The 12,338-nt window shown below is 41.8% G+C and overlaps 1 protein-coding gene across 1 annotated transcript in view; it reads right to left on the reverse strand.

Annotated features, from left to right (window-relative positions):
- Nucleotides 1–12,338, reverse strand: part of sspo (SCO-spondin) — a gene marked incomplete at both ends in the record, with an annotated part of 112,269 nt that overhangs the window by 23,042 nt on the left and 76,889 nt on the right. Inside the window, 6 exons of the mRNA XM_084048148.1 lie at nucleotides 1,866–2,036; nucleotides 2,193–2,389; nucleotides 3,053–3,191; nucleotides 4,223–4,339; nucleotides 5,950–6,111; nucleotides 12,039–12,302. Coding sequence (XP_083904274.1) covers nucleotides 1,866–2,036; nucleotides 2,193–2,389; nucleotides 3,053–3,191; nucleotides 4,223–4,339; nucleotides 5,950–6,111; nucleotides 12,039–12,302 — 1,050 coding nt within the window. The remainder of the gene's footprint in view (nucleotides 1–1,865; nucleotides 2,037–2,192; nucleotides 2,390–3,052; nucleotides 3,192–4,222; nucleotides 4,340–5,949; nucleotides 6,112–12,038; nucleotides 12,303–12,338) is intronic.

The raw sequence follows: 12,338 nt of genomic DNA on the forward strand, positions 1-12,338 counted from the left end.
ATGAAACATTAAAAGCCGCAAAACATGTCAGCACTGATGATTAACACTTTATTCACTCTCTTAATGTCTGCCTGAGCAACTCTTGGAAAGGAGCATTAATCTATATAATCATCTCAATATCAACAATACATTTAATGATGTGATTGAGAGCTCTCCTCATGCTCTGACTGTGATCATAATGACTGAAACCACCAAGACTGTTTTTATTTTAGAGATTGGATGTTCCTTTAACATGTACATGGATACTTGCTGCAGCTGTAAAATTATGAAATAACTACCTCTTACACATGCCATCTCTGCATGTGGGTATAATTACAAAACAATCATTGCTCTGATATTTGGCAGCTGAGGAGATGTACATGAGATATGTGTGCATCTGTGCAAGGGCTAAACATAGTCGGACTGTCTAAAAATAAGGCAAAGAAGAGAGAGAGTTGTAATTGACTAATAGTAAACTAATTCGGAATGCGACAAAAACAAAAAATGTCTCCATGGGGTGACTAATAGATATAAAAAAGATTTGTTTTTGGGTGAACAACCCCTTTAACAGAAAATGCATTAATTTAGCTATATTCTCATACATATTACACAATAAAAAAAAACATTTCCTTGCAATCATTAATAGCAAATGATTCATCTCTGTTTCTCTCTCTGGATACATCCAAGTGTTACCCTGCGTTTTAACAGCGGGCAACTCTGGGCGACGTCGCCCAAAAATATAATGAAAGTCTATGAGAGCCGGCAATCGGGCGAAGTGGGCGGGGGGGCGATGAAAGATGGATTTTCTTTATCTTTTTGGGCGATATCGCCCGGCATCGCCCGGAGTTGCCCGCTGTTAAAACGCAGGGTTAGGTGTAGTGTGTGTGTAGCGTCATAGTGCTTTGCAGGTTGTACCTGCCTGCATGTTAGTACTTTTCTCAACACGCCTCTGCATGTAATTACAAATGTCCTAAGTGTTAGTTGTGGTGTCAGACGTTCGACAGTGCAGAGCGCCTCAGCTTCATTTAACACCACACCTGCTGCTACACCTAAATAGGTGTTAATCACATAGGCCTAAGCCCTATTTTACACTTGGGCTATTCCGGAATAGCAGATCTACAACCTCACAAGGTGTCGCGTCGCAAACAAATTGTGAACTTGTGGATCTAATATTTACCAAAAAGTTTGAAAAAATGGGATGCCAGGGTGATAGTGGTTAATTAGGCAGGCAGGCGTGAGGTACTAATGCCACACACTGCCGGGGGCGGCAGTGACTCAACGAGGTAGAGCGGCCGCTTGGGAAATGGAGGGTTCTCGGTTCGAACCCCTAACTGCTCCCAATGCAATGAGCAGGTCGTTGCCTTGCATGGTTTCAAGAATCGTGTTGCAGATTCAACTTTTTCATAGATTTCATAGATGGCTTCATAGACTTGTTTGACAGCACTGTCATCAATGTTGTATAAATGAATGTGTTTTGTTTAGTTTTTACACATTAGCTTCTCTACTAATTCATGTTGACGTGTATGTTCAGACATTTAACCACTTAAAGCCTCAATACTAGACTAGACCATTGGCTCTGTACTTGGTTGTCTCTTTTTCTCCTTTACACCATACCTCTTTGCCAAAAATAGCAGATCTACAAGCACACAACGCCTCGCAGCGTTAGCGTAGATCGGCTATTTTTGGCTAATGTTCCCCTCACACCCCTCAGAATCGAATCACACTAAGATTTGGAGGACCCCCTGTAGTAACTCTGAGGACCCCCTAGGGGTCCCGGACCCCCTGCATTAGACCCCCCCCCTTTCCTGTGTGTGTGTGTGTGTGTGTGTGTGTGTGTGTGTGTGTGTGCGTGTGTGTGTGTGTGTGTGTGTGTGTGTGCGTGTTACCTGGCAGGCAGCTGTTAGTGTTACAGACGGTGTGTTGCTCCAGTGGACCGGTACAGGACGCCCCGCCAGGCTCCGCCTCCTGCAGGACAGTCTTGTTCCGCACCGACAGCCCGCCACCACAGGAGGCGCTGCAGTCGCTCCACGACGACCACTCGCTCAACACACAGGCCGCTGATACAGAGGAGGACGAAGAAGAGGGAGGGAGAGGAAGATGGAGGGCTTTAGAGCAGTGGTTCTCAACCTTTTTTGGATTAGGGCGTTACGTGTGTGTGTGTGTGTGTGTGTGTGTGTGTGTGTGTGTGTGTGTGTGTGTGTGTGGTTCCATACCTGGGCACGTTCGCAGCACACAGCTCTCTGTATGTGTTGTATCATTACAGGGAGGACCGCCCATGGCGTCCTGGCAGGGGCGTGTCCTTGTCCTCTGGCCACGCCCACAGGAAGCAGAGCAGGTGCTCCACTGGCTCCACGGCTCATAAACCGGACACGGGAGCTTGGTGCACACCAGTGTGCCATTCTCACAAATACTGGTGGTGGAGAGACAGAGAGACAGAGAGACAGAGAGACAGAGAGACAGAGAGACAGAGAGACAGAGAGAGACAGAGAGAGACAGAGAGACAGAGAGAGAGAGAGACAGAGAGACAGAGAGACAGAGAGAGAGAGAGAGAGAGAAAGAGAGAGAGAGAAAGGATGATGAGTATGGCTAATTTATTTTAATTAGGTGCTTTCATCAAGTGTCACTTGATCAAAGTGGCAATTGGGGAAAACAAATATTTTACTGAAAGTATTACATCACCTTTTTTTTAAACGACGACCATAATTTTTCTGGAGTGAAAAGTGTCGAAAATAAATGTGCCTCAACTCTGGGTGGAGATTAGGTAAAAAGGTGATTTTCTATCCAAAATGTAGACATTGTATTGTAAGCACAGGAAAACGTCAGGTCTGTGTATTTAAATGGGTGTACTGCAATGCTATTAACATAAAGCAATTACTGGGAAACGAGTGAAAACTTGTCTTCGCTGTTGCAAACTTTTTCCCTCTTTTTATCTCTCTTTATATTATATCTTGCTGATTCACTGACATTTTTCAAGGAAATGTCAACGTTTCGGTGAAGTGAACTGAGCCTTTGATGCATGAGGTGCCCTTTGCGATGAAACAGAGCCAATATATCAAAACGACTGGTTACTGACCAGGTGTTACAGTCCAGAGTGAGCTTCTCTCTGGGGCTGAACTCCACCGTCCCGTTTCCTGACGGGACGCCACAGCGGCACTCTGTCACCGGAACACACACACCATCCTGCAACAACCGGCCCTCTGGACACCTGCAGCCTACAGAAAGACACAGACAGACAGACAGCATGAAGGGACGAAGGAATGATAATGTCTTTATTGTCCCCTCAGAGATTCCTCTTCATAGTCTGTTCCAACAGAAAAAAACACATAAGCATATACTGTAGCACAGAACATCATAACTAGGCCTGTCACAATTATTACATAATCATCTAATCGCAATTATTTTTAGATAGTCGCAATTATTTTTGCATAATTGTCATAATCGTTTCCATGTTGAAAAATGTTCACTTACTTTCAAATATAAAAAAGCAGTAATAGCTGATCTACAAGCTTACAACGTGTCACGAAGCTTGTAAGCTTGTACATCAGCTATTTCTGCTATTGTGTATAAAATGTATGTATATGTATGTATGTATATGTATGTATACAATTATTCAATTATTCAAAATGTCAATTTCTGTGTATATTTAAGTTATCTGCCATGTGCCATTTTGTAATACGAAGCCTAAAAGGCAAACGGAAATCGTTAATCACAATTATTTGAGTGACAATTAATTGTCAATTTAATTTTGTAATCGTGACAGGCCTAATCATAACACATAACAGCATAAGACCAAGACAATACAATGAAGTCCCCAGTATACACAACAACCGCCCCGTTTGTCAGCGAGGCAGTTTGATTAATGCCCCAACCGAGGAAGGACAGGAAGGAAGGAAGGAAAGGTCAGAAAGGTCAGAAATGTCAGAAAGTTAACCCATTAAGACCTGAGGCGATTCTTAAAAAAAATCTAAATCCTAACCGTTTTTGGAAAAAAATCTACAAGCTTGTATATCTGCTATTTTTGAATCTAAAGTAACACAGATGTGTTCCAGGTCTTAATGGGTTTAAGGGGAAAAAGGAATGAGAGAGAGATCCATCAAAAAAGCGAGAAATGTAAAGAAAAGAGCAAGCTAAAAATGAGACAGATAACAGCCTTACGGCGCAAAGTTAATTTCAACATAGAGAAATAGCCGAGTCATAATGGAGACCAGCGTTAATCACTAGACGATGCAAGCTGAAAGTGTACCTGAGTGACAGGCTCCTTGGAGACACTGCACGTGGGCCCACAGGTCAGTGCAGCTGCGAGGACACTGATTGGCACAGCCCTCCTGGTACGTCCGCCCTCTGTCCTCACAGCGTTCACCTGAGACACACAGGAACACACACACAGTTCAGTTCACTCTGTCCCCTCCCAGAGAACACACACACAATGTGGTGGGAAAAGTACTCAAATGTTTCGCTTAAGTAAAAGTATCAAGTAAAAATCCCATTTCACAAGTTTTCAAATGTATGAAATGTATAAAAATCTTTTATAGCCGATCTACAAACTAACAATGCGTCGCGATGCTTGTAGATCTGCCATTTTCAAATGGCCGAAATGTATATAGGGCTGAAGTACGTTTTATAATAATAATCAAAATCTACAAAGTAACTAGTAACTAAAGTTTTCAAATAACTATAGTGGAGTAAAAGTACAATATTTGGATCCGAGATGTAGTGGAGTAGAAGTAATGGTATTGGACATTCAAAATAGTCAAGTAAATACCTCAAAATTGTACTTAAGTACAGTCCTTAAGTAAATGTACTTAGTTACTGCACACAGACTGTAAAAAACACCCAAAGACAAAAACTTTCTGGTCACGTCTGAAGTAATCTCGTCACACAAGTCCCTATTCCACACTTCGTTACACTGCTTAGTGTCGAGTCATTGCCGAAGAAGAGTCTGGTAGAAGCCAATTTCCCCCAACCTGGTTTATAACGAGCAATCTTCCATATCGAATTTGTATTTTCTCAAGTGGTTCTTAAGCTTGTACCCGAGGCACAATCGGCATCCGACAAATCCCAGAACACAGAACGTTTAGACAGATTTAAGATTTAAATGAAACAGATGGGTGGATAATGAAGTGGAGCAACATGCAGATGTGCAGGTCAATGTGTGTGCTCGGATTACAGAAGCAAAAGAGAAGAAGTTGCGCCTAGCGGCGGTCGGCGCAAACCTGACAATGAAGTGAGAACCCCAGCGTGTGCGTGTATCTATAGATGTGAGTGTGAGATGTGTGTACTACCACCCAGGGCAGAGGGTCTGTGTGCATAGATGTGAGTGTGATGTATGTGTAATGTATATTTGAACCCGGGTCTCCCATGTGGAAAGCCAACATCTTAACCACTAAGCCAAAGGGATATCCCTATCGCTCGGGGGTGATATTAGACTTTCAGGCCATCAGGCTGAGGTAGTGGACCACTCTGTTACATATGTACTGTAGGATCTCTGTTTTTTTCGTCGACTACCTTTTTTCACTGATGAAAACTAAATAAAAACTAAGCTACGATGACTAAAACTAAGACTAAATATATTGACAATTTCGTCAACAAATAAAAACTAGACTAAAATGTCAGGGAGGGACTAGTGGAGAAGAGATCCAGTAGAACTAAGAAAAGTTGTTTTATGGTTGGTTGCGCTGGGGTGTGCATGCATGCTGAAAATGGCAGATCTACAAGCTCACAACGCGTCGCGCTATGCAACCGAGTGTAAAATCAGCCATTACAACGGCATCAAGGCGTCGTCAAAATACATTTTAGTCGACTAAATCAACTGCATATTTAGTCGACTAAAATCTTATATTTTGTCGATTAAAACTAGACAAAAACTACATTTCTGATGACTAAAATATGACTAAAACTGTAATTCAAAAGACTATGACTAAAACTGAATCAAAATTTGCTGTCAAAATCCACACTATGTAGTATCTATACCTGGGCAGAGGCCTGTGTTACAGCTCTGACTCTGCGTCTGCTGGCTCCGACAGTGGGGTCCCAGGGGAGAGGCCAGGGGTCGCCTGTGGCGCTGCCTGACGCCGCCGCTGCACGGCTCCGCGCACACGCCCCACGCACTCCACACGCTCCACTGGCACACGTCTGGAAGGGGAAAATATCAGTCATCATCACCCGCAGTCATATTCATCACTATGCTAGCCCTCCAACACCCCTGTGTTATCTATCATCTACTGTCACCTTCATCGCAATCATCACCAGCAGCATGAGGAGACCCTCGTGACGTAATCACAGTGGTGGAAAGTAACTAAGTGCATGTACTCAAGTACTAAGTACAATTTTGAGGTATTTGTACTTTACTTGAGTATTTCCAATTTATATATCATTTATATCTCCACTACAATTGTTTGAAAACTTTAGTTACTCGTTACTTTGGTTAGTTTGTAGATTTTGATTATTGTTACAAAACCTACATTAACCACTACAGCCCTATATACATTTCGGGCATTTGAAAATGGCAGATATACAAGCTAACAATGCGTCGCGATGCGACGCATTGTGAGCTTGTAGATCTGCCATTTTCAAATGATTTTTATACATTTGAAAACTTGTAATGGGACATTCTGCATAATGAGTACTTTTACTTTTGGTACTTTAAGTACATGTTTATGCCAATACATTTATACTTTGTACATTTTAAATTCCGGTCTTTTACTTGTAACAGAATATTTCTACATTGCAGTATTGATACTTTTACTTACTGTAAGTAAAACATTTTTTACTTTTTCCACCACTATATAATCATTGTAATCAAAATGTTTTTGGTGGAACTTGCGCGGTATGACAGAGCTGTGATTTATGATTCAGGGAGTGTATTTCGGATTAAACTTTGATATCAGTGAGTTTATATAATCTAATTTAACCCACACCGAGCGCTTCCCATGGTCCCAACAGAGTCTCACCTCAACTTAAATCACTTGACACATTATTTGATTTCAAAGACATTTTTCTATGGGGATCTAAAGTGAAGGGGGGCAGGGGGAACAGATGAACGGCTACAGATGAAGTGGAATGAGGGATCAATCATTCTTTGCACACACCCAATGGCAAATCCAATCAAATGTATGTCTCCCTGCAGACAGACAGACAGGCAGGCAGGCATTTCTCTCTATCCTTTATTTTTTTTCCTTGGAAAAACTCTTCTTTTCCACTTATCACCCAAGAGGGAATAAGAAGAAGGAAGCGAGGATGCCCAAGGATGGACAGGGGGAGGTCCTGAACGTCATGTATTTGCTCATATAAAGGATTTATGTTCTTACACACAACACAAGAACCATCACTTATTCACTGCTGATTGATATTTTATCCCTACTGCTGTAATGACCTTAATTTCCCTTCAGGAAAGCTCCTCTCCTCTCCTCCTACTTTTAATACTGATGTGAATAGAGTGACAAACCTCTTAAGGCAGACTAAGACAGTGGTGGACAAAGTACTCAACCCCAGTACTTGAGTCTGTACAGATACTGTACTCCTGGTCAAATATTACTCAACTACAAGTGAAAGTTGCTCAGTCAAATTTTTACTTGAGTTCAACTGAGTGCTTGAGTAAAATATGTATGAAAAAGCATGTGTTCTTAAAATACAGAATTATTCAAAAGTATGAAGGTTTTCCCAAACTTTTCAAAGAAAATGTCACTATATTTCAAATAGGGCTTAAAGGGGCTACACCATGAATTAAAAAAATATATATTATATATAAATATTGCCCCCTAATACATTTTAAACAGGTTGTAAGCCTAAAAAACATCCAGATATTTTTTCTCACAATCTGACTGTCTGTCATTCCAAGCTTTTTCAGCTGCAATACCAAAACGTCCTATTGGGCAGGGGGGAGCTACTGAGCAATTCTGTCTGGCCATCATCAATGCAAAATCAGGGCAAGTGACATCACTTGCCCTGCCATTCTGAAATGGCCTGTTCAGACACGCCCATTCAGGAAATCCATGAAATGAGCATGAATGACTGAATGTTAAAAATAAATATTTTTTGGGGTGCAAGAGACACTGGGGACTGATGTCACTTGCCCTGATTTTGCATTGATGATGGCCAGACAGAATTGCTCAGTAGCTCCCCCCTGCCCAATAGGACGTTTTGGTATTGCAGCTGAAAAAGCTTGGAATGACAGATAGTCAGATTGTGAGAAAAAATATCTGGATGTTTTTTAGGCTTACAACCTGTTTAAAATGTATTAGGGGGCAATATTTATATATAATATATATTTTTTTAATTCATGGTGTAGCCCCTTTAAATTGCATTTGAAGACAGTGTGCAGGATTTTTTTACTTTCAGTACATTGGGGCCCTCGTTTGGTCTGCTCCTACGTACCTGTCGCCTTTGTAGGCGTGCAATAAGCCTTGCTTTTAATTACATTTTCAGTACCAACATTAGAGGGGCTCAAGACGCATGCCAGACTTTTATTTATTGATTTCTCTTCAGCATTCAATACCATCCATGCAGCCATTCCTGTGAGCAGAGAGGGTTTATCTGTTATTCTGACCTCGATCCTTATCTGACTGGATGCATAATGGACTTTTTATCTGACTGTGTGTTAGAATTAACGTGTTCTCTCAAACCGATTCCATCCATCAACCGGTTCCCTTCAAGGTTGCTGTCTCTCCCCTCTCCTTTAATTAATGAACTATAAGAACAGACACATTCTAAAGTGTGTTGATTATTCTGCTATTGTAAGTCTTCTTGAAGGAGCGAAACGTGATTATGGGTCGGTGTTGGATGACTTTGTGACCCTTTCCTCCATCTTAATGTGTCCAAAATGAAAGAGACGAACATTGATTTCAGAAAGTCACAACCAAGCTCTCTGTCTACAGTTATAAAAGGTGTGGACAATGACCGTGTAGATACCTGCCAATATGTGGGTATTGTTCTTCATAACAAACTGTGTTTCGAATACAATGTAGATGCCACCTCCAAAAGGTTCAGCAAAGACCTTTTTTCCCCTATAATAGAACTGCGCACTTTCAACTCAGTTGATTACTTTTTTACAGACGTTTCACTGAATCTGTTGAACCTTTTGCATTATTGTGTGGTTTGGAAACCTAAATGGCCCACAAAGATCTCAGGGGGAGTCATGCCAAGCTTTTGGACACTTATAACAGGCATCACCTCAGGAGGGCTAATGCTACTGTATACATTATTGAGCCGTTTTCAGTCACACTCGATATGGACTGCCAGGACCATCCACTCCAGAGGGAGTTTGAGCTACTGTATCGGCCTCAGGTAATTGTTTCTAGGACTACTGTTTGGAGGAGTAAAAGACTCAATGTCTCCCTCATAACAAGTGCTAAATTAACAACTTAAAGGGGAATTTCACTTTAAAACACTTCTGGGGGTCATTTTAACATCTACTCTGGCTTTTGTGTGCAACCCAGGCAGCTTTTAAAGTTGCTTGATTCAATCATTTAATCAGGATTTAATCACGTTGTGAGCTTGTAGATCTGCTATTTTCAAACATTTTAGTACTTTTACTTTTGGTCCTTTAAGTATATTTTGTTGCCACACTTTTTTTTACTTTAACTCAAATAACATTTTTAACACAGGCCTTTTACTTAGTAACAGAGTACTTTTATTTTGTTCTATTGCTACTTTTAAGTAAAATATCTGAGTACTTCTTCCACCACTGCGAGTTAGGATGAAATGTGTTGCGCTTGTACATCTGCGATTTCCGCCAATAATGACATGCCACATGCCCAACATAGGGACAACACTTTGGTTGCATTCCTCGCACGTCCCTCGCACGTCCTTGTACATTTGCACACGTGCAACACTTGGGATGAATTTCCATTTTCCTGCACTTATCTCTGTGATTTACTGTGTAATAATGTGTTTGTACTGTATGTGAACCGCAAAACTATTTTCCCCTAGTGGGATAACAAAAAGATGACCTTGAGCCTGTCTTTGTAACACGTCCCGTACCACTCATCAAAATAATAAAAGCATGTAATTGTCCCCCTCGAGGGAGTTCACTTCATGAGAAGTGCTTCAAAGATACGTACATCATCATTATAATATCATTAGAAGTGCACAGTGTCTGGCTGTCTGTTGTCCTTTTCCAACACTTCTTCAGGCCCATGGCATCTGGTCTGTGAGCTCTACCATCAGTGTTTCCCTCTCTGCGCTCCTCTCCTCTACAGCAGTGGTTCTCAAAGTTGGGCCCGGGGACCCCCAGGGGTCCTTGTGGGCAGTGGTGTAAAGTAACTAAGTACATTTACTTAAGTACTGTACAATTTTGAGGTACAGTATTTTTTACTTTACTGGAGTATTTACAATTTTCGGTACTTTTACTTCTACTCCACTACATCACAGAGGCAAATATTGTACTTTTACTCCACTACAATTACTTGACAACTTTAGATACTAGTTACTTTGTAGATTTTGATTATTATCACAAAACATACATTAACCAATTCAGCCCTATTTACATTTCGGCCATTTGAAAAAACGACATTTTGATACCAATACTTTTGTACTTTTACTCAAGTACATTTTTAATTCCGGACCTTTACTTGTAACAGTATTTCTACATGGCAGCATTGATACTTTTACTTAAGTAAAACATTTGAGTACTTTTTCCACCACGGCTTGTGGGGGGTCTACCGGTAAGGATAGTTATGAACTCTTACCGGTCTATGACTTTGAGAGTGTACAAAAGGAACCATATGGACCATTTGCACAGAGTTATGGAGGGTGCCTGGCCTAATGCACACCAAAATGGGGGGACGGGGGTCCTTGAAATGAAAGAGCTTGAGAAGCACTGCTGTACAGAGGAAGGCAGAGCAGATTCTCTTCATTACCAGGGGCACTTTATTAATACAGACAGTAATTCATTGCAGTTCAGCTGTGCCACGCTTGTCTGACTGGCTCACCACAGTGTCTGTAGCTCATTTTTCAATGCCGTACCACAGACAGCAGAGGGCTGAAAAACGAGGACATACATCAAAGGAGAACTTTTGCGGAAGTGAACTTCTGAGAGAGCTATCACATTAGTTAAGTTTTCTCTTTCTCTCTCTCTCTGACAACAAGGGTGACCCTGTGTGAAGGATTCTGAATGGAGGGAGGGAGGGAGGGAGGGAGAGAGAGAGAGCGAGAGACAGCAAAAACACTATCCTTCAGTTGGTATTGTAGGGCTGTCCCCGACTCAGGATTTATTGAGTCGACTCAGAGTCGCGGGTTTAATGCAGAGTCGACAGAGTCGTTTTATAAGGTCACAAAAAAAGGGTGTGCGCATGCAGCAAGTGCTGGCTGCTTTAAAGAGTAAACACTGGACTTTTTTAGGGTCTGTGTCCTTCATAGCCTCGAAATGCTTCCAAACTTGTTGTTTTCACTTTCGTTTTCTTTTTTTTCGCGTGCTTCTCCTGCTAGTTTACCGCTCTTTTTTTTTTTGACGGCTCGACTCAAGGAATGCGAGTCGACGCCAGGCTCCTCGCCCGACACGCCGACTTTTAGGGAACAGCACTGTGTTTCAAGGGATATTTCACTTTCAAATAAAAGAAACATAAAAAATAAATGAAAAAACTAATGGAAAAATCACGGCCCCGTCACGCATTAGAAGGACATTCTAATGTGTGAGGGGGCCTTGATTTTTCCATTACTTTTTTCATTTGTTGTTTATATTTTCTTTTTTATGTTTATTTTATTTGAAAGTGAAATATCCGTTAAAGTTGTAATAAAGAATCAAATATTTGATTACAATGTTACACAGCTCTGTTTACACATTTGTTTATCCTAATAGGCCTATATTTTCAGTGTACATACAGTACATTTCTTAGTTTTGATTACTTTTAAGTCACACTTGCTTTGGCAATGTAAACATAATGTGTTTCCCATGCTATAATAAAGCCCTTTTGAATTGAACTGAATTTAATTGAATTCTGGGAGAGAGACAGAGAGACAGAGACAGAGAGACAGAGAGAGAGGAGAAGAACACCTCCTGCCGACAAGTTGTAAAATTCAGCGACAGGAGCGGAGTGACTGGAAACAGGAGGAAGTGGTCTCACCTCTGCACACACTAGCATCTGGACAGAGCCTCTCCTCTTCCAGTGGTCCGGGACACTGGCTGGCCTCCTCTCCGGGGACGGGCAGACCGGAGTCCAAATCCAAGCAGGCCCGGTAGCGCCTCTGAACCGACACCATGCCGACGCCACCAGCACCAGCAGCAGCACCGCCCGAAGACGAGTTTCCATGACTCCAGGAGGAAGGCGAGAGAGGCGAGGGGACGCACGGAGAGCAAGGTGTCCACGCCGACCACTCGCTGAGAATGACTGAGATGGGTGGAACACATGGATGGATGAGATGAT

The sequence above is a fragment of the Gymnoscopelus microlampas genome, assembly GCF_963454915.1.
Source record: "Gymnoscopelus microlampas genome assembly, chromosome: 22".
Classification (NCBI taxonomy): Eukaryota; Metazoa; Chordata; class Actinopteri; order Myctophiformes; family Myctophidae; genus Gymnoscopelus; species Gymnoscopelus microlampas.